This window comes from Balaenoptera ricei, chromosome 8 (genome assembly GCF_028023285.1).
Source record: "Balaenoptera ricei isolate mBalRic1 chromosome 8, mBalRic1.hap2, whole genome shotgun sequence".
Taxonomy (NCBI): Eukaryota; Metazoa; Chordata; class Mammalia; order Artiodactyla; family Balaenopteridae; genus Balaenoptera; species Balaenoptera ricei.
Window position 1 is genome coordinate 108,086,447 of NC_082646.1, and position 23,947 is coordinate 108,110,393.

The following is a 23,947-nucleotide window of genomic DNA, read 5'->3' on the forward strand; positions in this document are numbered from 1 at the left end:
TGTTTTTATTTTTTAATTTCATTATTATTTTTTAATATTTATTTATTTATTTATATTTTTAATAAATTTATTTATTTATTTTTTGGCTGCGTTGGGTCTTCGTTGCTGTGCACGGGCTTTCTCTAGTTGCGGTGAGCGGGGGCTACTCTTCGTTGCGGTGAGCGGGCTTCTCATTGTCGTGGTTTCTCTTGTTGCGGAGCATGGGCTCTAGGCGCGCAGGCTTCAGTAGTTGTGGCACGTGGGCTCAGTAGTTGTGGCTTGCGGGCTCTAGAGCGCAGCCTCAGTAGTTGTGGCGCACGGGATTAGTTGCTCCGCGGCATGTGGGATCTTCCCGGGCCAGGGCTCGAACCTGTGTCCCTTGCATTGGCAGGCAGATTCTTAACCACCGCGCCACCAGGGAAGCCCAATATTTATTTATTTATTTATTTGGCTGCACCGGGTCTTAGTTGCGGCACATGGGACCTTTAGTTGCGGCATGCGAACTCTTAGTTGCAGCATGTGGGATCTAGCTCCCTGACCAGGGATCAAACCTGGGCCCCCTGCATTGGGAGCACAGAGTCTGAGCCACTCGACCACCAGGGAAGTCCCTAAAAATGTTCAAAAAAAAAAAGAGGGTGATGATAATACCTTCCTTGTCTACAGCTCAAGTGAGACAAGCAGAGGAGAACCATTAGCTTCACTTTAGTATGGGCACTTACTCTGTGCTAACATGTGATCCGCATTCCTCGCGTATTCAGCACAGGAAAGCTGCGAGAGAGCAGATGTAGTCCAGGGCTGGGCACCGTTGGCTATAGCCCCTGGCAAAGCCCCGTGGATGCCGGGAGGGCGCCCATGATAGGCACTAACTCCTGTCTTCCCACAGGTGCTGAAGTCCACGGGGGATGTGGCCGGAGGCCGGGCCCTGTATGAGGGGTATGCGGCGGTCACCGATGCGCCCCCCGAGTGCTTCCTCTCCCTCAGGGACACGGTGCTGCTCCGTAAGGAAGCCCGGAAGCTCATCGTTCAGCCCAACACTCGCCTCAAAGGTAATGGGCTCCTGAGCCCCCACTGATGGGGGCCGTGCAGGGCCCTCTGGGAGCACAGAGAAGGCCTGGAACCAACCCGGGGTTCAGGAAAGGCTACCTGGCGTGGCCCTCCTCCCCATGCCAAACCTCAGGCCCACATCTTGGCATCCACCACCACCCCCACACACACGGGGTCATGCTGCTTCTCAGACGGCAACAGAAGTTTTGAGGCAGGCCAGCAGAGCAGGGGCTAGTAGAACAGGCAGACCCCGGGCCTGTGAGGAGGCCAGGCATCACACCGGAGAATCAGGCCTGTCGGGGGCCCAGGAGTGAGGTCAGCTCAGGCAGAGAGGTGGCACCCCGCAGGCTGAGTTGAGCCCAGGGGACAACAGGACTCGGCAGAGCCCGGGGGGAGATCAGCATCCCCGTGGTCCTTCTCCCTCCTCAAGCAATGATGCCGTTTCCAGAATCCCTGGCCCTGTCTGCCTTGCGCTTGTACCTCTTGTATTAAAGGCCCTTTTGTATTAAGAGCGTTTGCTCCTCACTACCATAGTCATGGGCAGTTGTGAGGGTTAAATGAAATAATTACCTCCTCCTGGTGAGGAAAAAGCATTTGAAAGGTTTATTCTAAACTGTACTCTGGGGAATTCCCTGGTGGCCCAGTGGTTAAGACCCGGCGCTTTCACTGCCAGGGCACGGGTTCAGTCCCTGGTCAGGGAACTAAGATCCCCGCAAGATGCGTGGTGTGGCCAAAAGAAAAAATTAATAACAATGAAAATATACCTCATTTAAAAAATAAAATAGAGGAGTTCGGCCCCCATCCCTTGGCAACCCTCTCCCCGGCTCCCCGCCCTCCAGGCACACCCCCTGAGCTATCACCCAGCTTCCTCTTCCTCATACGGCTGTCACTCTGCCATTTTCCTGTCTGCTCGTCTGCTCATCTCCGTGGCAGCAGAAGCAGCACATCCCTGACACCTGGCACAGGGCCTGGCCCACAGGAGCCTCTCAGTGCCTGTCAAACGAGTGAGGGAATGGATCATGCCGGGCACATAGTCAGTGCTCACTACATGGACAATATCGTCATTGCTCTGACTGTCCAGCCCTGGGCAGGCATTGGGGTCGGACTACTCACCTCAAGTAGTTCACAGCCCATTAGGAATAAGCCAGAGAGAGAAATGATCTTATAAGGGAAGTGTTCATGGGTGCCCAAGAGACACAAACAGTGGTCTGAACACTTAGAGAAGGGAAGATCACCTCTACTTTTGAGGGACTCAGGGAAGGGTCTGGGGAGGAAGTGGGGGGTAAAACTTTAAGGCCTGAAGAACAGGTTGGATTTTCCAAGGTAGTGGTGGTGACGAGGATGAGGATGCTGATGATGATGGTAGCTAACTTTTGAGGACGTCCATGTGCCAGAGTCTGGGTGAAAACTTTCCGTGGATCAACTCCCAACAACTCAATGAGGAAGTTATTATCCCCATTTTTCAGCTGGAAACTAAGACACAGAAGGGAATGTATTTTCTTGAGGTCACACAGTTAGTGGGTGGCAGGACCAGGATTTGAACTTGGGCCATCTGAACTCAGAGCCTGTGCTCTTAGCTGCGTCCATCCCATGATGCCACAGAGCACAACAAGGTGCTGTGAGCGGGTAGAGCAGTGGAAGGATGTTAGAGGGAAGTGCTTCCCACGAGTATTCAGGAACACCCCATAAGTTAGATGGGTACCCTGGGAACAGCCCCATTTAACAGATGAGTAATAGGTTCAGAGGTCGTGGTGCTCGTGGTAGCTAGCGCCTGGTGAGCATTCCCTCAATGCATTATTGTATTTAATCACCACAGCTTCTTGAGAGAACAGGTACTGTGCTTGCCCACACTTTACAGATGAGGAAACTGAGGCTTAGAGAAGTTGAGAAACTTGCCCAGGGTCCAACAGTAGACAGAGATAAGGCAATTCCTGGAGGCCAAGGACTGTGTCTGTTTTACCTAACATGGCACTGGTGTAAATCTTTATTAAGTGAATGAATGAATGAATGAATGAATGCAGCAATTCACTGAATACTCCCCCTTTAATATTTCCTATCTCATAGGATTATTTTAAGGATTCAGTTAGATAAAGAAATATTGAGCACAGTTTTTGGCACATGGTAAGAGCTCAGGAAGAACTAGCTGCTCCTATGATTATGATTATGATTCTGTTTCCCTATGAAGACCTTTTCCTGCTGCTGATTTTTTCTCCATCTCCTCCCCAGGCTCAGAAGTACAGCTTCTTGAGTATGAGGCCTCAGCTGCTGGCCTCATCCTATCCTTTTCTGAGCGCTTCCCAGAGGATGGGCCCGAGTTGGAGGAGATCCTCACCCAGCTGGCCACAGCTGATGCCCGGTTCTGGAAGTGCCCCAGTGAAACCCCATCTGGCCAGGCTTGAGGCAGATTTGCGCGGCCTTTCCCCCACTCCATTAAACCAAGGCTGCAAGTGGCCCCCTTTTTGTGTGTGTCTTAAGGGCCAGGGGAGGGGCAGGAGCTCGGACCTTGGTGCTACCTCAGCCGAGGGTGGTGACACTAAGCCCTTCCATTTGACAGCACTTTCCAGCTTACCAAGTGCTTCCCCTGTGTTATCTCATTTGATCTGCACTGCCCTCTGTGGGGTGGGCAAGGCAGGGCTCCGTATCCGGCTTCCCAGATGAGGCAATGCAGGTTCTGAGAAAGTGACCTGTCACCTTGCAGGACTCAAAACCTCTCCCAACCCAGTGCTCTTCATGTATTACTTTTATAACCAGAAAAATAAATATTAGAAACCACCACCATCTTTGCAATTTGTGTGGTTCTTCCTTGCCTTTGCCTCACTTCTCATTTGCTCCCAGCAGGGTGCTGGGATCAAGGCCTGCGGAGGGAGAAGGAGGGTCATTTTTAGGCTCCCATCCACAACGGGATTTTGACATCACCTCTAAATGTGGATGTACAGAGAGTCAAGAGATGAACATAGCACAATTTTTGCCGTCCTCCTTCGTGGTTTTTCTTCTATTTTAAAATATTCCAGGAACCTAAAAACTGGAAAGCCTCAACTTCAGTCACAATCCTAGGATTTAATGTCTTACCCTTTGTGGTTTTTCTCTGAGCCTGGACCTCTAGAGTAAGGAGGGAGAAAAGGAGTGGCCTCTTTTCCACCCGGTTAACCATGAGGATGAAGAGGGGAGGAGTTAGTTTTGCTGTTCATAAACACTAGAAGGGCTCCTCTCCAGGGCTCAAAGCCAGAGGGCCCTGCCGCTGACCCTGAGCTGCAGGGCCCAGAAGCTCCTACTGGAAGGATCAAGGATAAATGATATAAGCTGGAATGAGGGATTGCATCTCAGTAGCTAGAAACCCGGCAGAAGCCAGAGCATCCTGCTCGCTGGCCTCTCCGTCCCGGGCCGGAAAGCTGAGCGCCCGGAACCTTTATACGCGAGCTTTCCAGAACCCGGGCTCTATTAGGCGCTGCGCGGCGGCTTGCGGGAGCTGGTTGCCAGGGTGACGCCTGAGAAGATGGCTGCTGCGTCTTCGTCGGATTCCGACAGCGGCAGAGCTGAGAGGTGAAGGCTGGGGTCCTGGAGGCCTCTTTTCCTACCTATGTAAAGAGGGTGCCCTGGTCCCCGGGATCTGGGCTCCTGCGGTTCTCAGCAGCGCTGGCGGTCCTTGAAGGGCTCTTAGAGATCAAGTGGGGAAACTGAGGCCCAAGGAGTGAATGGGTGCGTGTGGGTGATTCGAGGTCATTCTGTGCGCCGGTGGTGGAGCCTGGACTTGGACCCAGATGTTCTATACCCCTAGTTCAGAGCTCCCTACACACCTCATTCTCAGAAACCAGCTCCGGCAAGTTTTCTTCCCCTCCCTTGGGATTCATCTTCCGCGCCCCCCCGCAACTCTTTCCCTCTTCTCCCAGCAGTGAAGCCAGTTCGAAATGGCTGGATGCACACTACGACCCCATGGCCAACATCCACACCTTTTCCGCCTGCCTGGGTGAGTCTCTGGGACCAGGAACCCCGGTTCTTGGGGGACGGAGGAGTCAGATGGTTCTGTAGTGAAGCCTCTAGAATTCTGAGACCCTGGCTTATGGCTGTTTTATGTTTTCCAGAGCTGGCAGATTTGCATGGGGACGGGGAGTACAAGGTAAGCATATCACCCCAGAGGTGAGACTTCCCGATGGCTCCAAAGAAGCTCAGCATAATCTGGGATTAACGTGTACTTTGAAAAAGCACATTTAGGGTTAAATTTTATTTTTAATGTGGAAAGTGAAGAGAACCTGTTGATTTCACAGTACAGACTGCGGAAAGTAAAGCAAAGCAAAATGCTGCTGGAAATTATACTAAGATAAAGCCTCTTAATTTTGTTAACTTGAGGTAATTCTTTGCTGGAACGGCACATCCCTTGGTTGGGGGTGGGCGTTACTCTGGAGGGAAAGTAGAAGGGAGGAGAGTGAGAGTTTTATGTTTATCAAAAGGGCATAGGGACTTCCCTAGTGGTCCAGTGGTTAAGACTCCATGCTCCCAATGCAGGGGACCCGGGTGCAATCCCTGGTCAGGGAACTAGATCCCACATGCCGCAACTAAAGATCCCACGTGCCGCAACTAAGACCCCGGTGCAGCCAAATAAATAAATAAAATTTTTTTTTTAAAAAAAAGGCATAGATTTTAAGATTAGCCATGAGCTAATCATTGTTGAAGCTGGATGATGAGTATTTGGGGGTTCATTATATGAGTCTCTCTACTTTTGTATATGACTGAAAATTTTCCATAATAAAAAGGTTAAATTTTAAATTTAATTTAAAGTATAAAGGTAAGTAAATAAAATGTAAATAAAGAAATAAAAAATTGGGAGACTTTCCTGGCGGTCCAGTGGTTAAGAGTCCACACTTCCAATGCAAGGGGTGTGGGTTCGACCCCTGGTTGGGGAACTAAGATCCCACATGCCGCATGGTGCAGTCAAGAAAATATTAAAAAAAAAAAAAAAAAAAAAGATAAAAAATTTTGAAGGCACAGGTTTTTAAAAGGTTGAGATATATATTGGGCTAAAGAAAGGAAGTTAACATGTCTGGACTAGACTCTCTTTGAGGCAGTTTCACATACATAAATATTATTTATTAGTGGGAAAATAGATTCTGAGAGGCCGAGTTTACCGAGTTTGTAAAAGGTGGCAGACCTGGGTCTGTCAGCTCAGCCCTCAGCAAGGGCAGTGAACCCACAATGGGTGTGTTATGTGGACAACTTGAAGGGAATCATACCCTACATGGACTGTGCAGTAGGATTTGGTGACTTTGGCCCCCAAATTCCTATCCATAAATCATTCAACAGTTCGGCAAGCATACAGTGAACCCCTTCTGTGTGTCAGGTGTTGTGCACTCACTAAACTCAGAAATGAGTCAGTCCATAGTCAGAAGGAGATATAGACAATGTCCTTAATTCATCCATAATGTTGACTGAACACCTAGTGTATGCTTGGCGCTGGGCTGATAGCAGTGAAGGGTAGAGAAATCACAGACCCAATAACTAATGTGAAATGGTAATGCTTTTGTGTAATAACTTTTTCAATGGCTAGTTTGCTTACTGTCGATTCCCAGCATCTAACCCAGTGCCTGGCACAAATTAGATACTTGATAAATATTTTTGGGGTAGATGAGTGGATGCTAAAATAGAATATATGGAAAGTATTACGGGAGCACCAATGAAAGAACGGTGAATCTATCAGGAGGCACTAGAGGGCAGTAACATGAACTGGTGCTGAAGGATGAATGAAGTGTACCAAGAAGGCATGGGAGAGAGGAGGGCATTCCAGGCAGAGGGAACAGCACAAGCAGAGGCAGAGAGGCTTGGAAGTTCACAGCATATTTGGAAAGAGTAAATTTGAAATTAGAAAGTTGAGGCCAATATGAAATAATAGTTAAGACCACTGGCTTTGGATCCAGACAGACCTAGGTTCAGGTCCTAGCTCTACCACTTACTAGCCGTGTGACTTTTACCTAACATCTCTAAGCCACAGCTTCCTCATTTGTGAAATGAGGCTAATAATCGTACCTACCTCACAGGCTGTTGCTAGGATTAAATGAAAGGATGCGTGAAGTTACTGGTGTGGCTCCTAGCACACTGTACATGCTCAGAATCTGGGCGTTCTGTGGCGGCCCCCATTCTGGCTGGAGCATAGCATGGATAGGGAGGTGTTAGAAAACAAGTTGGGAACCAGATCAGAGGGGCCTTGAAGGCCTCACTCAGGAGAATGGGCTTGCATGACAGCTACAGTGGCTTGGAGGGTGGAAAAGACAGGCTGAGGAGCTTGGTTCTCCTCTCTGGGTCCATAGAGCACATCCTGCTCTGCATGATTGGTTCTGCATCTTTAGCTCTGTTCCCGTTTGGAAGCCAGGCCTCAGAGCCCAGATATGAGTTTCAGGCCCCCCACTGACCTCAGCAACTGTTCCAGTGTCTAGAACAGTACCTGGCATGGACCAGGCCCTGAAGAAATGTTTACTGAACAAACGATGAAAACATCGGCTGCCACCTATTCCTCGCTAGGTTCTCTAGTTGATTATCTCATTTGATTTTCACTACAAGTGTCATATGGTAGGTATTCCCCTTTTGCACGTCGGAAAACTGTGGCTCAGGAAGTTGCATCAGTTTTCCCAAGATCACACGGCTTGCAAGCCTTATTGTAAAGCCTTTGCCCTTCCCCCACCCACCCATGGTGCATTGTGAGCATATATGAATGTGTACCAGCAAAAAGCTAAGCCCAAGAAGAGGGGCAGTAGGGGGGTCTTTAGACCCTGAGCCTGGAATCAACCAGCCTCTCTCTACAGCTGGTGGTGGGGGACCTTGGCCCAGGTGGGCAGCAGCCCCGCCTGAAGGTGCTTAAAGGACCCACAGTGCTGAGCGAAAGCCCGCTACCTGCCCTGCCAGCCGCTGCTGCCACCTTCCTCATGGAGCAACACGAACCCCGGACACCAGCGCTGGCACTCGCATCAGGCCCTTGTGTGTATGTGTATAAGAATCTCAGGCCCTACTTCAAGTTCACCCTGCCCCAGTTGCCTCCAAACCCCCTGGAACAAGACCTTTGGAACCAGGCCAAAGAGGTGAGTGATGGGCGGGATGAGAACAGGGAGGCGAAGGGGGCAGCCTCGGGGTTGTCCTCGTTCCCTGCCTGGCTCTGGTGCTCACACGCTGTACCTTCTTCCCATGCTGGCCCAGGACCGCATTGACCCCCTGACCCTGAAGGAGATGCTGGAGGGCATCCGGTGAGATCCCACTTCCCCCTTCGTATGCCTCCTACCCCTCCCTCACTCCCCCACCCCTACGCCTTCATCCCAGAGCCCGCAGTCTGACCCCCAGGCCCTGTTCCTTAACTAAACCTGCCATGATGGTCCCTCTCCTTACAGGGAGAAGGCAGAGGTGCCTTTGTCTGTGCAGTCACTCAGGTAAGGGCCCTCTGGAGGGCCAGAGCTCCAGAAGCTCCCAGGGGGGAGGGAGCGGCTGTGGAGTGGCCTGGGGAGGGCAGCCAGGCCCAAGGCATGCAGGTGTCATTGCTCTGTGTGTCCAGGTTTCTGCAGCTGGAGCTGAGTGAAATGGAGGCATTTGTGAACCAGCACAAGTCCAAGTCCATCAGGCGGCAGGTACTGCCCCCTCTCTTATTTCCCTAGAAAAAACATGGACAGTTTTTTAAAAAGACCATGTAACATTAGTGGTAAATTTTACAGACAAACGCGACTAGTTTTACTGTGCAGTTACCCTTCCACATATATAGTCACAAAGCTGCAGGGCTTCTACTTTCCAGTTAACAGTGACAGCTTTTTTTTAAAAAAATAAATTTATTTATTTATTTTCATTTTTAAAATTTTTTGCTGCATTGGGTTTTTGTTGCTGCACATGGGCTTTCTCTAGTTGCAGTGATCGGGGGCTACTCTTCGTTGCGGTGTGCAGGCTTCTCATTGCAGTGGCTTCTCTTGTTGTGGAGCACGGGGTCTAGGCGCGTGGGCTCAGTAGTTGTGGCACATGGGCTCAGTAGTTGTGGTGCACGGGCTTAGTTGCTCCACGGCATGTGGGATCTTCCCGAACCAGGGCTTGAGCCCGTGTCGCCTGCACTGGCAGGCGGATTCCTAACCACTGCGCCACCAGGGAAGCCCCACAGTGACAGCTCTGAATTGATATATAGTTATGTAGCTTTATATAACTTTTATCATCTTGGGGGTAAAGGTAATATATTTTCATTAGAGAAAACTTTGAAAATAAAGAGAAATATAAAGGAGAAATATAAGTGACTACACTCACTACTCAGAGGTACTCTTACCATTTTGGTACATTTCCTTTATAAATATGCTTTTATACCCTGCTTCCCGTGAGTACATAACATTATATCTTAAGCATTAGTCTTGAAGAACTCCATTTTTAATCAAGTGGCCCCTTGATTATTTCATTGATTATTCATTATTTCATTCATAGTTTATGTAACTATTCACATGCAGGTCATTGGAGAAGAAATGTCTCCTTTTTATGCACTTCATATTTTTCTTAGTTATGCTTTTAATGGCTTTATTGATGATCCTATTCGTTGATGAACTCCAGTGGTTCCTGACCTAGGGTTTCCTGACCCTAGCCCAGGGATGGGCTCCCATAGCTGTCCCTGCATTTCAGAAAGCCGCAGGGGAACCGGCTACTTCCGGTAGAGGCCACGTGAGCCGAACACACTGACCAACACATACCGCAGCATCTGGCTAGCCCTAGACAGTTCTGCGAGAGACATTGTTCTCTCCTGCTGATCAGCAGCTCAGGTCCACAGTTGTCACTATCTTTGAGTACTTTTAAAATCAGTAAGTGAATTAAGTAAGTATTTCTTAAGAGATGCAGTTTTGGGGAGGCCATCGTTCCAAGTATGTGCCATGGTTACATGATTGGGAGCCACTAACATCCAGATTTCTATAACTTTTCTCCTTCCACTAGGCATTGAGGATCATTCCTTTTTTTTTTGTCTTAAAGATAGTCACATAATGAACAGCTTTATCCAAAGAAACATTTTAGTCCCACTAAATTATTTCCATAGGAGAAATTCCTAAAAACGGGATCATCCCCTTCTCTTGTTTTCTCTCCAATCACAATTAGAAAAAGAACATATGCCCACTGTAGAAACTGTAGGAAATCACAATGAAGAAATTAAACATCACCTATGATCTCATTGTCCAGAGATAACCAGTGTTTGTATTTAAGGGTTTAGCTTTCCAGCATGTTTTTTTATTCATATATTTTTTTAAAACTGGGATAATACTAACATAACTTTTTACCTGTGTTTTCTCTTAATACGTTAGAAGCATCCTCCCTGTCATTGCGTCTTCTTGTAAAATGTGATTTTTGTAAATGACTGCATGGGTTTTTTATCATACAGATAGTTTATAATTGACTTAGACAATCCTCTTTTGTTAGAAAGTTAGGTTTGTTGCAGTAAACACCTTTGTACATAAATCTTCTGTCGCATCTCTGATACTCTTCCTCCTCCTTTGCCCTTTTTCTTCCTGGGGCGTCCTGGGAGCATCTGGGGGGACGGTGTGAGGGGAGCTACTGGGTGACCCCTGGAGTCCCTCTGCAGACAGTCATCACCTCCATGACCACCTTAAAGAAGAACCTGGCTGACGAGGACGCTGTGTCCTGCCTGGTGCTGGGCACTGAGAACAAGGAGCTCCTGGTGCTGGACCCAGAGGCCTTCACTGTTTTGGCCAAGGTCAGTGTGGGGCCTGGCTGTGGGCACACCCGTGGCCCAGGCTCCATTCCCTCCCCCGTTCCCCAATACCTCCTGCCCCCCAGTTAGTTCTTGGTAATATGTGTTCATTGTAGAAAATTATAAAATGTAGATAAGCGTAAAGAAAGAGATATAGGGACTTGCCTGGCAATCCAGTGGTTAAGACTCTGCTTCCACTGCAGGAGGCACGGGTTCAAGCCCTGGTCGGGGAACTAAGATCCCACATGCCATGTGATGGGGCCAAAAAATAAAAAAAGAAGAAGAAAAGAAAAAGATATATATGCCCAAATCCCACCACCCACAGATAAGTCTTTGGCATAAGTCTTTCCAGACATTTTCATATTTAGACACAGATATATAACTTTACATAATTTTTTTTTTTTTTACAAATATGGCCTCGTTGTATAGGATCATGTAAGCTACTGTTTTCATGTAGCAGAAGCTTATCAATATCTTTCCATATCTATATAAAACCACACCAGCCTTTTCAAAGGCCACACAACATTGATTATATAGATGTACCCTGTCACCTATTGTACATTTGTTTGCAGTTTTTTGCTATTATTAACACCACCGCAGTGGGCTTCCTTGCCCAAACATTTTTGTGTGCTTATCTAAATGCTTCCTTACGATGCATTCCTAGAAGTGGCCTAGTTTAGTCAAAGGGCTACACGTTGCTGAGTTTCCTTCCAGAAAAATTGTACAAGTTTAAACTGTGACCAGCAGGGTGTGAGTGAGGAGATTGGGACTTGGAGGAATTACTTCAGGTCAGGGAAGGGCTGGGGCTCCAGGGAAATCCGGATGTTTGAGTCTCTTCTTTGCAGATGAGCCTACCCAGCGTCCCCGTCTTCTTGGAGGTTTCTGGCCAGTTCGATGTGGAGTTCCGTCTTGCTGCTGCCTGCCGCAACGGGAACATCTATATGCTGAGAAGGTAGCCACATCCGTGGTCTCTGGGGCCAGAGGAACATCTCAGAAACCTGGTGGTTTTGAGGGCTTGTAGGATGAGCAGGGGGCTTTGGGGCTGGAATGTGGGAATGGAAAGAGCTGAGAACTTCATATAGGAGGCAGAGCCCTTGAGCACAGGGGACGTGTGGAGGCTTGTCCGATGGGGCCTGGCAAAGTGAGAGACCGGGCTGGGTGGCCGTAACACGAGTGATGCAATCAGATATTAGAAGAAATAAAAATAGTCTCTCATATTTGTTCTGTTGCTTTTATAGGTATGTGAAATTTCCTTATGCATTAGTTTGATATTTCTCAACAGTCATTTTTTTTAATTCAAGAAATGTTTTTGAGCACCTACTATGTATTAAGCATTGTATAAGGTATTGGGGATATATTGATGAGCAAAACATAAACAAAGTCCCTGCCCTTGTGGGAAGATAGATATTAAAGTCAACAAACCAAGATAATATTGCAAACTGGATGCATGCTATGGAGGAAAAATCTAGGCTCAATGGGAAAAAATAATGGGGTCAGGGTGATCAGCAAATGCCTGTCTGGGGAGATGACTTGAAGGTTAAGAAGGAGCCAGTTGTTCAAAAAGTGAAGCAAGAGTGTTACAGGCAGAGGAAATTTAAGCAAACTCTAGGTGGGAAAGACATTGTCATGTGCCACTCAAGCTTGGTGGCAAGACATGACGTAGAGACCAGGGTCGGGTCATGCAGGACCTGGTGGGACATGGTAAAGATTTTGGATTTTATCCGAAGTGCAGTAGAAAACTGTTATGGGGTTTTACTCAGAAGAATGACATGACCCGTTTACATTTTTTAAAGATTACCGTGCTGGGTGGAGGGTAGTTTGGAAGGAGCCCCGGAGACCAGTGGGGAAGCTCTCAGACGAGTCAGCAGGTGGGAGATGACTCTGGCTCAGATTTAAGAAAGGTGGGCTAGAGCCTGTGATGGACAGACAGGAATTATCCCTACTTTCTGGATAAGAGAAATTAAGACTCAGAGGCCAGGAAACTGAGAACAGTGCATTTACACAGAGTAAACTCCTCATGCTTTTCTGATAAATTACTAAACTGCATCGGTCCATTACTTTGTCTAACCTGCGGTACGCTCACTGTAAACTGGTAAATGCCAGGTTATCACACAAATTACTGTGGTGAAGTTGAGAGGAAGGCTAGGAGGGAAGACACACTTCCTGTTATCCAAGGTCATGCAGCTACTAAGTCATAGAGGTGGAACTAATACCACAGTCATCTGCTTGTGGGCCAAGGTTCCTGCCAGGATAGTCTGTGGGGCTTGGAAAGAGGAAGGTCAGCCGGGGAAGGAGAGAGGGTTTCTCTGGGGCTGGGAGAGTGTGTCTTTATTCCACAGAGACTCCAAGCGCCCCAAGTACTGCATCGAGCTGAGCGCCCAGCCTGTGGGGCTTGTCCGGGTTCACAAGGTCCTGGTGGTGGGCAGCAACCAAGACAGCCTGCACGGCTTCACCCACAAGGTGTGGCCTCCGGGCAAGCAGCAGCCCCAGCCCTTCCGCCCGTGCCTCCTCAGCGCCCCCGCAGCAGGCGAGCCCTTCTGGCCTTCCCTTCCCAGCAACTCCAGCCACCCCTTCTTTCCGCTCTTAAGCCCTGAGCCCCCTGCAGACACTTAGCCGTCCCCCGTCCCCCCTGCAGGGTAAGAGGCTGTGGACAGTGCAGATGCCCGCGGCCATCCTGACCATGAACCTCCTGGAGCAGCGCTCCCGGGGCCTGCAGGCCGTCATGGCCGGACTGGCCAACGGAGAGGTCCGCATCTACCGCGACAAGGCCCTGCTCAGTGTCATCCGCACGCCGGTGAGCTGCTGACTCCTCCTTGCCCCGCTCCCACCGGTGGGGCCCCTTAGCTGCCTCTCCTGACCCCACTCCACCTGCCACCCTTAACTTCTGATGCATTTTGAAAACATTCGCTGAGCATCTCATATGCACAACTCACTGTATTAGAAGGATAAATCAGTGACTGAATCCTTACTGTCAGGGAACTTACAGTCTGAAGTGATAGCCAGCTAGAGACACAGCTGATTCAAATACAAGGCAGACTAAAGCAGAGCAAAGCACTGAAAAAGCACAGAGGCAGCCTAGTGACTGGGGGCGGTGGTGAAGGATAAATGGGGACGGAACTCAGGAGCCATTTCACAGGGCAAATCACAATTCAGCTGGGCCTTGAAGCAGTCTGCTTCGATAAATGGAGTGGATAAATGGAGATAGAATATTCCAGACTGGAAATAACATGAACAAAGGCTGAGAGGCATGAGTGTTCTTTAAAGGAATCCAGGTAGTTTGATGAACCTGGACCAGAGTTTTTCAAACAAAATCAATTTAATAGGCCAGCAACAGAACCAGAAAAAAGAAGTTCAGAATATATCACATGTGAAACTTTGTGTACCTGTATGTATAAAGTGTCGTATGTCACAATGTAAAATTGGAAAGCAGCTGGTTTGGACCACAGGCTGCTGGGAGGGCAGGCGGTGTGGTGTGCGGGTTGGGGAAAGGGCAGGGAGAGAACTGATAGAAAAGGCAGTTTGGCGTCAGATGCGGAAGGCCTTGAATGTCCTAACAAGGAGGGCAAAAGCCACTGGAGGTTTTTCAGCAGGGAATAGGCGTGGTCGTGTTTGTATTTTTGAAAGGCAGCAGAGGCAGCAGTGTGAAAGACACTGGGGAGGAAGACTAGGCTGGGAGACCCCTTAGAAAGCTGACCCCAAAGCCAGTGACGTTCAGTCTGGAACTGTGGCCGCGGCAGTGAGGAGGGGGCTGGGATTAGAGGCGGCGTGGCTCCAGGCCTCGCCTCACATCTCACCTCTTACGTCATACCTGGGGTCTCCCAGCCTTATCCCCCTCCCCCCAGTCTTGCTCTCCTCACTGAGTCATTATCCCAGCTAAACTCTGACATCTCCACCGTAGGATGCAGTGACCAGCCTTTGCTTTGGCCGCTATGGGCGGGAAGATCACACCCTCATCATGACTACACGAGGTGAGGAGAGTCAGGCCTGGCAAGGGTTTTAAAGTTGGGAGTCAGTGAGATAGGCCAGATCCTGGGAAAGAAGAGGAGGCGGATGTGGAACATGGGTGGGCCTGGGTTTGGAAAGCAGGGCTTGCAGACACACGTCCTGTCTGGGCTGGGCCTTCACTGGGGACAGCTCACTAGCAGTCTGATGTCGCTACCTGGGGGCCAGGCCCTGGCTGTGTCTCCAGTTCACCCCAGTATCAGCCACAATGCCAGGAACATCACAGTGGTCAATAAATAACTGCTAGGGAATTCCCTGGCGGTCCAGTGGTTAGGGCTCTGCTCTTCCACTACAGGGGGCCCGGGTTCGATCCCTGGTCAGGGAAGTAAGATCTTGCAAGCAGAGTAGCGCAGCCAAAAATAAACAAGTAAATCAACTGCTAAATGAATGAATTAATTAATGGTAGGACACACTTCATTCCTTCCAGAAACTCAGAGTCTCAGCAGGAAGACTGAAATGGGTCGATATGAGACAGATTGTTTGGGAAGAAAGAATGGGAATGTAGGGTAGAACTGGGGAGGACAAATCTGCTTCTGTCTGTCCTCCTCCCTAGGTGGTGGCCTGATTATCAAGATCCTGAAGCGCACAGCAGTGTTTGTGGAGGGGGGAGGTGAAGCAGGTCCCCCACCAGCCCAGGCCATGAAACTTAACATGCCCCGAAAGACCCGGCTTTATGTGGATCAGACACTGCGAGAGCGGGAAGCCGGCACCGGTGAGATTCAGGCCGGCTCCTTCCTCTTCCTCCTCCCTTGCGCCAAAGCAGCAGGAACTGGGTGAATGCCACCTGGGTGCCCTGAGCAGTGGGAGGAGACCTGGGTGAACCGGGTGGGTCTCATGCCTCTGGAAGCCCAGAGACAGCCTAGGAGGTACACCCTGCCAACAAAGAGCTAGACCTCAAGGTGGAAGGTGCTGTGGGTGAGGGCGAGAGCCCCTAGAATTCGAGGAAGGAGCAGCCACTTCTAGATGCAGGAATTCTCATGAGAGAAGTAGAATTTGATCAAGGTTCTTCCTTATCCTATTTGATTTTCCTGCTCTTTTTGTTCATTCATTCATTCATTCATTCACTTAATACCTATGATTATGTCAGGCCTTGTGCCAGGTGCCTAGAATTAGGCCAGTCCCTACCTAAAGAGCTCAGTAGACCTTGCTAACTTCACGTTGCATGACAGGTGTAGAATAAGTCTCTGCAGAGGGCTGTTGAGACACACAAGGGAGTGTGTTTGCCTGGGAGCCTAGGAAAGGCTTCAGAGACAGGTGATATTGGATTTGACCCTAAAAGATGATTATAAGCCTACCAGCCAGAGAGGGAGAGGGGAGGGCGATTTAGGCAGAGGCTTGGGAAAAGGCACAGGGCTGGCCCTACCTGGATATAAGCAGCATCTGCCATGTAGCTGCGGGTGCATTGCAGGAAGGTTCAGTGGCCAGAGGGGAGGCTGGAAAAGCAGGTCAGCTGGCTCCGAAAGGGCCTGGAATGCAAAGTTAAGATGTTTTGGTTTATTCCGTGTAGTGGAGAGATGGGAAAGATGTTAAGCAGAAAAATACAGTAACTCAACCCCCTCTGTCTTTGAAAGGAATCTGGCTTACAGTTTAAAGGATAAATTACAGGATAAAGAAAATAGCTAGCAGGCTGTTGTAGCCTAGAGAACCCAAGAGAAGCAATTGATATATTAGAGAAATAATTAGGAAGTTCTCTAAGGTATAATGAAAATAGCAAAAATCAATAGCTTTTGTATATACCAACAGTATCCAGTTAGAAAAGAGAAAGTCTCCATTCACAATAGCAAAGAAATCCTTAGATGTAAACTTAACAAGAAAACATACAAAGTCTAATAAAGAAAATTATAAAACTGCTTTAAAGAACAGGAAAGACCACCTGAATATTTAAATGATGAGACTTACGAAGTCTCAGGGTAGTAAGACCTAAAGTTGTAAAGCTGTTGATTAGTTAACAGCTTCTGAAATTAATCTAGAAACATAGCAAAGTTACAGTTAAAATCCCAATGGGGTTTATTTTGAGGACTTGACCAGTTGATTCTAAGAGTACATCTAAGAAGTTTGGGGAAAATAAGAATGAGGAGACTCAGCCTGTCAGATAGCAGAATGAACTATGAAGCTGTAGGAATTAGCAGCTGTGGCATCAGTATGGGAATTGATACAGCTCAGTGGCATGTTTAGGAAGTCCAGAAGCAGACCCTTGTACACGTGGAAAGTCAGTATATGATAGAGGTGTCATTTCAAATTAGTGGGGGAAGGAGAGACTGTCCAAAAAACATAATTAGGACAACTTGTTTCTAGAAAAAAAGTTAGAACTCTACCTCATACCAAACACAAAAGTTAATTCTGGGTAAATTAAAAATAAACTGTGAAAGTATTAGAGGAAAAAGGAAAGATGAAAGGATGGGATAACATAAAGATGAAAGCTTCTGAATGGCAGAAGGCTCCTCGTAGGCACAAGGAGCACGGACAGACTGGCTGACCAAGGTGCTCAGTCTGGAAAGTAGGGACAGTGGGATGGAGGGGAGGGAGCGGGCTCTGGAGAGGCCTTGAGGAAGAGTCATCCGACCTTGGCAAATGATTAGCTGTGAGGGGTGAACCTGGGTGACTTGATGCATGGGGATCCAGTGACGGAGTTAGGGAAGTGAGGTTGGTTTCCACAGCGTTGAGCTTCAGGGGTTGATGGGACGTCCAGGTGGAGGTGCCCATCAGGCAGTTAGAAGCAGCAGGCAGGCTGGGCGCCGAGCTGCCAAAAATGAGCGCACAGTACCAGGTGCAGACGTGGGCCGGGCCCTGATGCGCCTCTGCCCTCAGGAGCTCGCGGTTGTTCCTCTTTGGGGTGGTCACAGCCGGGGCAGGACATGGATGGTGCAGCGAGGAAGACAGGATGAGAAGAGGACCAAGGACAAAACTCAAGGGAACCCCAGCCCTTACTAGAAGGAGCCAGCAAAGGAAGCTGAGGTTGTGTGGGCAGCCAGGTGGTGGGAGAACCAGGAAGGAGGAGCAGGGAGTGGTCCGCAGCGTCCCGTGTCACCAGAGGCCAGCTGTGGGCCCTCGGTGCTCCTGTTCCCCGCGTTCCCAGCCTCTGCCCGCTGTGCCTTCCTCTTGCACTCTCCCCACGGCCGCCTGAGCACGCTCTCCCCCAGCCCTGCCCCCTCCTCCCGCCTCATGTCCAGCATCGGCCCTTTGTGTGCCTCCTCAGCCATGCACCGGACCTTCCAGGCAGACCTCTACCTGCTGCGCCTCCGGGCCGCCCGTGCCTACGTGCAGGCCCTCGAGTCCGGCCTGAGCCCCGTGTCTGCGACGGCGCGGGAGCCGCTCAAGCTGCACGCTGTGGTGAGCACCCACGTGGCGGGGGGCATCAGGCCACCTCAGGGCCAGAGGGGCAGAGGTCAGGGCTGGACGGGCCCCCCTCAGCCCCGGAGCGGATCCCAAGGCAACTAGGCCCCGTGCCCCTTCTCGCCTTCCCAGAGGCCCAGGGCCCAAGTCTCATGTCCTCCTCTGTGAGAGCGCTCTCACCTTCTCTTCCCTGTGCCGCCTCTTCCCCTTGGCTGGCCGCAGAGTGGGGCACGCTCTCCAGCCCCCTCATTCCATGCGGTGCCTCAGATGAGCCCCCAGACTTGGGGCAGGGCACACAGGTGGTCACCTTGGGATGCTTCTTCCCAGGAGCCTGGAGGGACTCTTACAGCTGTGGTACAGGGAAGAAACCTGTTCATTTCGGTAACTGCCGGCAGCCCAAGGAGTTCGGACTGCCCGGTACTGGGAAGGGGCCATCCCGAGACTTACGCTGGCACAAGGAGGATGCGGGGCCCTTGTACTCAGACACAAGTGACCTCAAGGTCGTCAGGGCTCCAGCCGGCTCTGAATGGGTCTCTGAGGTGTGCTGTCTGATCCAGTTGGGCTTCTGATGTCTCTTTCCCTAAAGAAAGTGGATAGATACAGAGAGGAAGCGGCTGCAGAGCAGTCGAGGGGAAGAGGGAGGAAAGTGAAATCCTTGCAGCCACCAGAGGACGAGAGGAGGAGGTGGGCCAGGCCCTGCGAAGAGCGGGGCGGGGCGGGGCGGGGCGGGGCGGGGCGGGGCCGCAGGTGGGAGCCAGGGCCGGCTTCCCCAGGCCAGCTGTGCCTCCCACCAACTTGCTGCGTGGCCTCGGTCGAGCCCCTTCTCCGCTCTGGGCTTTTGCTCATCCCTTGCACATGGAGCCAAGCTTCTGAGCTCCGTGCCTTTTCAGGGGCGGATGGACAGTGCGTTAGAGAGGTTCGAGGAAGGTGACTTGAGGGCGCTGATGGGGGAGCAGGCGGGCAGGGCTGGGGTAGGCTGTATTCGGCCCCTAAGGCCACTGGGTCCTACGGGCTTTCTCCCCACCCCACCCTCCGCACAGGTTCAGGGCCTGGGCCCCACCTTTAAGCTCACCCTTCACCTGCAGAACACCTCAACAGCCCGACCCATCCTGGGGCTGCTGGTCTGCTTCCTGTACAACGAGGGGCTCTATGCTCTGCCCCGGGCCTTCTTCAAGGTACTGGACCCACCTTACTGAGACCTGGAGTGAGACAGGGTGGGGCGGGGCCGGATTAGATGTCCGCAGGTCAGAGGTGAGGGAGCTGGCAAGTGGCTACAGCCACAGACCAGACTAGGGTGCAGCAGGGGCCCTGGGGGAGCCCCCGAGACCTGCCTCAGCTGCTTTTCTCCCAGCCTGTGCGAGGTCTCAGGGAGGCACACCGCAGGTTCTGGGAGAACAGTGAGAGTTCAGGCCTCACCGGTGCTGCTCTCAGAAGCCTGTTGGTGCTCTGGGGTCCCAGAGCCCACCCTGTTTTCCAGCCACTCCTGCAGCAGGAATGGGAGCCCCAAGGGGACTCTTCCAGAGTGAAGAGCCTGGTTTCCCCCCGGGTCCAGGTTTGACCCTAAGTTGGAAGGACCAGAAACTGAGAAAGACTTCGGGATGTGAAAGAAATAGCCCTGGACTTGGTTGGAGGTTTAGGTTTAGGGACTTCTCTGGCAGCCCAGTGGTTAGGACTCCACGTTTCCCCTACAGGGGGCACGGGTTCGATCCCTGGTCGGGGAACTAAGATCCCACTTGCTGTGCGGTGTGGCCAAAAGGGAAAAAAAAAAAAAAAAAAGGTTTAGCTTTAATTAGGGACATGCATGCAGCCCTGCGGCATTCACTCCCACCACTGAGCCCACATCCTCCTCAAACGGGCTTGTCATCCCTGCCCACCCTGCCAGGGCACACTGAAGTTCAGCGGGGACAACAGGTATGAGAGTGCTTTGGAATCTACCAAACACCGTCTAGGCGTGAGGGCTGACTTCCTTACCTCTTTGTCCCCGAACTTAGGTCCCCTTGCTGGTGCCAGGGCTCAACTACCCCCTGGAGACCTTTGTGGAGAGTCTTAGTGACAAGGGCATCTCAGACATTATCAAGGTAGGTTGCCCGTTGGTACTAGTTGGGGAGGTCAGTGTGAGTGAGTGCGGACAAGGCCCCCGGGTGGCTGCCAGGACGGGGTGGGTGTCTGCCCAGTAGAGGCCTCCCAGCCTCCTCCTCCCCTTTGACAGAGCCCTGCACTAGGGCCAGTGCAGACCAGGCCGTGCTTGGCCTTTGCAGGAGCAGGGGTAGAGGGGGAATGCCCCCTACTACCTTGGGCACCTTCTCCATAGGTGCTGGTGCTCCGAGAAGGCCAGAGCGCACCCCTGCTGAGCGCCCACATCAGCATGCCTGTGAGTGAGGGGCTGGCAGCTGCCTGACCCCTGAGCCCGTGTTAAAGCCCCTGTGGAATCAGGACCAGGGAGATCCAGCCCCTTCCACTGAGCCGGGCAGAGTCCACGGCCCCAGGCCCACTCCGGTGCAGCAGTGTGCTGGGCGACGGCCTCCCTCTCCTCTCCTAGTGCCCCTTTCTCACCACCCTGACCACTGGGTGACCTGCAGCAGCAGGTCGGTGAGTCCCCAGGAGGTTGGGCTCCGTCCTCCTCAGGGAAACCCAGGCATTGGCCCTTTGGGCTCTCTCTTCTCCCCACTTTTCCCCAGAAACCACTCCCAGGTCTGAAGGCAGAGTTCTGAAGTGCTCAAGGTGAGATGAGGGCATAGGCCCAGCCTCCTTGTCTGCCGCTTCCCTTAGGCATGTCACTCTGCTGCTGCTGCAGAATTGGCTGGGGCCTTGCCTGAGACAGTCAGAGGCTTTTCTTGGGTGAGACTGAGCCCCCTGTCGCTCCCTGGGGTTCCAGAGGCTTGGCTCCTGCCAGCTCAGCTTGCAGGCAAAACACACGCTCTGATCTCCCCTCGTGAGCTCAGCAGGGGGCCCCTCTTTCTAGTCAGGGGGCCCAGGGAATAGCTGCCTTCCCACAGGAAGTCTTGGGCTCAGCCAAGGTCTCAGGCCTGTGATCCTCCATGAAGATCACCAAGGGAGAAGCCGCCGCGGGGGGGCAGAGTGCCGTGCAGGCGCTAGTGGCCCAGCCCCCGCCAGGCTTCGGAAGACCACACAGCTGCTGCTCCTGACTTGGATGCTCGTGCCCAGAAAGCATCCCAGGAGAGGAAGGCTCAGCTAGGCAGAGCAGAGGTGGGGCCGCGGCACACAGGAGGGGCGTCTCTGGGGTCCTGGGGAGGGGGTTCGGGAGGCAGAAGCCTAGAACTGCCGGTCGAGATGCTCTTCTATGCCCCGGAGCCCAGATCGGTCAGGTGAGTGGCAAGTTCACTGGGCAGTGGCCATAGTGTGAGAGATTCACTGGAAAGGCATGGACCGTAGGTGTTGAGTCAGGTTGAAGATTGAACGAAGGTACGTGTTTAGACCATAAGCATCAGAGACCCACAGTCTGGGCCCTTGGTGCTTCCTGGAGCCCCCTGGCTAGTCTGCCTGGCCCACCTCACAGCCTTCTTTAGGGTTAGCACCGCCAGGGCCGCCCTGAGCCATTTGTGAGCCAGGAACCCTACTGCCTGAGGAAAGACCGGTATCTTCTGTCTGACCAGGTACAGCCTAGCATGTGGCAGACAGCTCAGGCTTGTGGGAAGTACCCAAATCCCTGTGTGTTTCAGTTTCCCCAAGCGTAAAATGAGGCAGTTTGACCAGATTCAGCTCTAACATCCCAGAGTTGGCAGCGCCTCTAGAGGAAACAAGGAGTCAACTCCAGAAAGGGGGTACTTGACAGGAGTAAGTGCAGAGCTTTTGCTCTTGAGACCAAGGGCCCCAAGCTGATCGATTCTGCCGGGCGACAGCCTCTGTGCCGGAGACAGTGAGGGACAGCCCACAGTCACCCCCTGTTCTCCCCAGGGAATGCATTCTGGGGCCAGGTTAAGAGAAGCAGGGGGACTGGACCAGAGAAAGAGCCCCATCCCCATCCTCTCTGCACAGTCCAGCCACTCGCAAACATAGACCAATTGGATCAAGGTGGTCTGGACTTTCTAGATCGAGCCGACTGAGGCACAGTTGGAATAAGCAGGAGGTTTCGTCTGGAAATGGAAAGACAGGAAGAGCGAGTGTCGCTGTCAGTCAGAGAGATGTCAGCTTAACCTGAAGAGTTTTCTGAGAGAGCTTATCAGAGATGGAAGGGCCTGCCCTAGCAGGTATTGGGCCCCTTGTCACTGGAGCTGTGTCACTGGGGCTGGGCCAGATGACCTCACAATCCCTTTCACCCCAGTGAAGTGATGAACTGTGTTAACTCGGAACAAAGAAGTCTGATCTGGGTTCTACTCGTAGTTATTCATGATGATGAAAGTGGAGAAACTATTCCTAAGCCCAACACCTAACGTGAATTTATATGATGTAATACAATGTACCTATTATTAAAAAATATGTGAATTGTACTGGTCTGGACAGTGTAAATAAAGCAATACAAAGCAAGAAACTGTGCATGATACCCAATGCCCTCACCAGTTAGAGCTCCAAGAAACTGTACATTAAGGATGAGGAGAGGGCTTCCCTGGTGGCACAGTGGCTGAGAATCTGCCTGCTAATGCAGGGGACACGGGTTCGAGCCCTGGTCTGGGAAGATCCCACATGCCGCGGAGCAACTAGGCCCGTGAGCCACAACTACTGAGCCTGCGCGTCTGGAGCCTGTGCTCCCCAACAAGAGAGGCCACGATAGAGGCCCGCGCACCGCAATGAAGAGTGGCCCCCGCTTACCACAACTAGAGAAAGCCCTCGCACAGAAACAAAGACCCAACACAGCCAAAAATAAATAAATAAATTAATTAATTAATTTTTTAAAAAAAAGATGAGGAGAGTGGTGCCGCCGCCTTTTTTTTTTTTTTTTTTAAGTATCTAAAAACATGTACCTACTTAGTACTATGGAATTAGGCAGTTTATAACAAGAAAACAGCCTCTCAGGAATTTCCTGGCGGTCTAGCAGTTAGGACTCACGCTTTCACTGCAGCGGCCCGTGTTCAATCCTTGGTCAGGGAACTAAGATCCTGCAAGCCTCTCCCCATTCCCCAGTACTTCTCCCATGCTACAGTTCTCTTAGCTATTCTTTAAATATGTTTATGCTTAGACATTATTTCTTGGCTCCCTACTGTAATAGATGAGGCTTATAGCTCTCTTGTGGGAGCACCCTGCCCTCTCCTTTTCTCCCCAGTTTTTATGGAAATCCATACTCACTGTTTGGATTACTGTGTGAAAGTTATCTACTTACTACAGAGCCAAGAATTGGGCTATAATTAAATTACCTTTTTTGTGTACTTATTTTTCATGGAGTTAATAATTGCCCTGTTTTTTTCATTTGCTTAGTTTTCTATATTATACCGATTGCTAATTCTTCCTCAACCCAGTCTGACGGTTCCTCTTTTTTCTGTACACTTCTGTTCATCCCCCGCCTAAGTGAATGCTGTTGGCTCTCTAGAACTGCAGTGAGCACTTCTCCTGGGAATTCTGTTTGCCATGTTCTGGGCTAGATTCCCTAATTCCTGGACCCCATGTCTTTTTTCATAATTCTTCAATTTTTGGTCAGGGAACTGAGATCCCACATGCTTCATGGCATGGCCAAATAATAATAATAATTTGAAAAAAAACCTTGGGCTTCCCTGGTGGCATAGTGGTTAGGAATCTGCCTACCAATGCAGGGGACACGGGTTCGAGCCCTGGTCCGGGAAGATCCCACATGCCGTGGAGCAACTAAGCCCGTGTGCCACAACTACTGAGGCTGCACTCTAGAACCCACGAGCCACAACTACCGAAGCCCGCACACCTAGAGCCCATGCTCTGCAACAAGAGAAGCCACGGCAATGAGAAGCCCGCGCACTGCAATGAAGAGTAGCC

The 23,947-nt window shown here is 50.9% G+C and overlaps 2 protein-coding genes across 7 annotated transcripts in view; both read left to right on the forward strand.

Annotated features, from left to right (window-relative positions):
* DPP3 (dipeptidyl peptidase 3) overlaps positions 1-3,798 on the forward strand; it is a 33,437-nt gene extending 29,639 nt beyond the window's left edge. For all 4 annotated transcript variants that reach the window (XM_059932076.1, XM_059932080.1, XM_059932077.1 and 1 more), the window contains exons 17-18: positions 863-1,025; positions 3,250-3,798. In XM_059932076.1, the coding sequence (XP_059788059.1) occupies positions 863-1,025; positions 3,250-3,422 (336 nt within the window). In that variant the 3' untranslated portion in view covers positions 3,423-3,798. The remainder of the gene's footprint in view (positions 1-862; positions 1,026-3,249) is intronic.
* Positions 3,799-4,467: 669 nt separating this feature from the next.
* Positions 4,468-22,497, forward strand: BBS1 (Bardet-Biedl syndrome 1). 3 transcript variants are annotated; one of them, XM_059932081.1, is made up of 17 exons: positions 4,468-4,563; positions 4,911-4,987; positions 5,103-5,137; positions 7,812-8,084; positions 8,200-8,246; positions 8,388-8,426; positions 8,549-8,621; positions 10,586-10,717; positions 11,560-11,666; positions 13,054-13,174; positions 13,350-13,508; positions 14,613-14,682; positions 15,270-15,428; positions 17,913-18,046; positions 19,090-19,224; positions 20,041-20,127; positions 20,361-22,497. In XM_059932081.1, exons 1-17 carry the CDS (start codon positions 4,517-4,519, stop codon positions 20,445-20,447), a joined length of 1,782 nt encoding a protein of 593 aa, XP_059788064.1. In that variant the 5' UTR covers positions 4,468-4,516; the 3' UTR covers positions 20,448-22,497. The 3 variants fall into 3 exon arrangements, with proteins under 3 accessions (XP_059788064.1, XP_059788065.1, XP_059788066.1); XM_059932082.1 differs by having other exon boundaries at positions 19,135-19,224; XM_059932083.1 differs by lacking the exon at positions 19,090-19,224.
* Positions 22,498-23,947: the final 1,450 nt, after the last annotated feature.

Coding starts and splice junctions, on each gene's coding strand:
- BBS1 (XM_059932081.1), top strand. CDS start 4,517: ATGGCTGCTGCGTCTTCGTCGGATTCCGACAGCGGCAGAGCTGAGAG. Junction 8,622..10,585: donor CCAAGTCCATCAGGCGGCAG/GTACTGCCCCCT, acceptor GTCCCTCTGCAG/ACAGTCATCACCTCCATGAC. Junction 18,047..19,089: donor CGCTCAAGCTGCACGCTGTG/GTGAGCACCCAC, acceptor CCCTCCGCACAG/GTTCAGGGCCTGGGCCCCAC.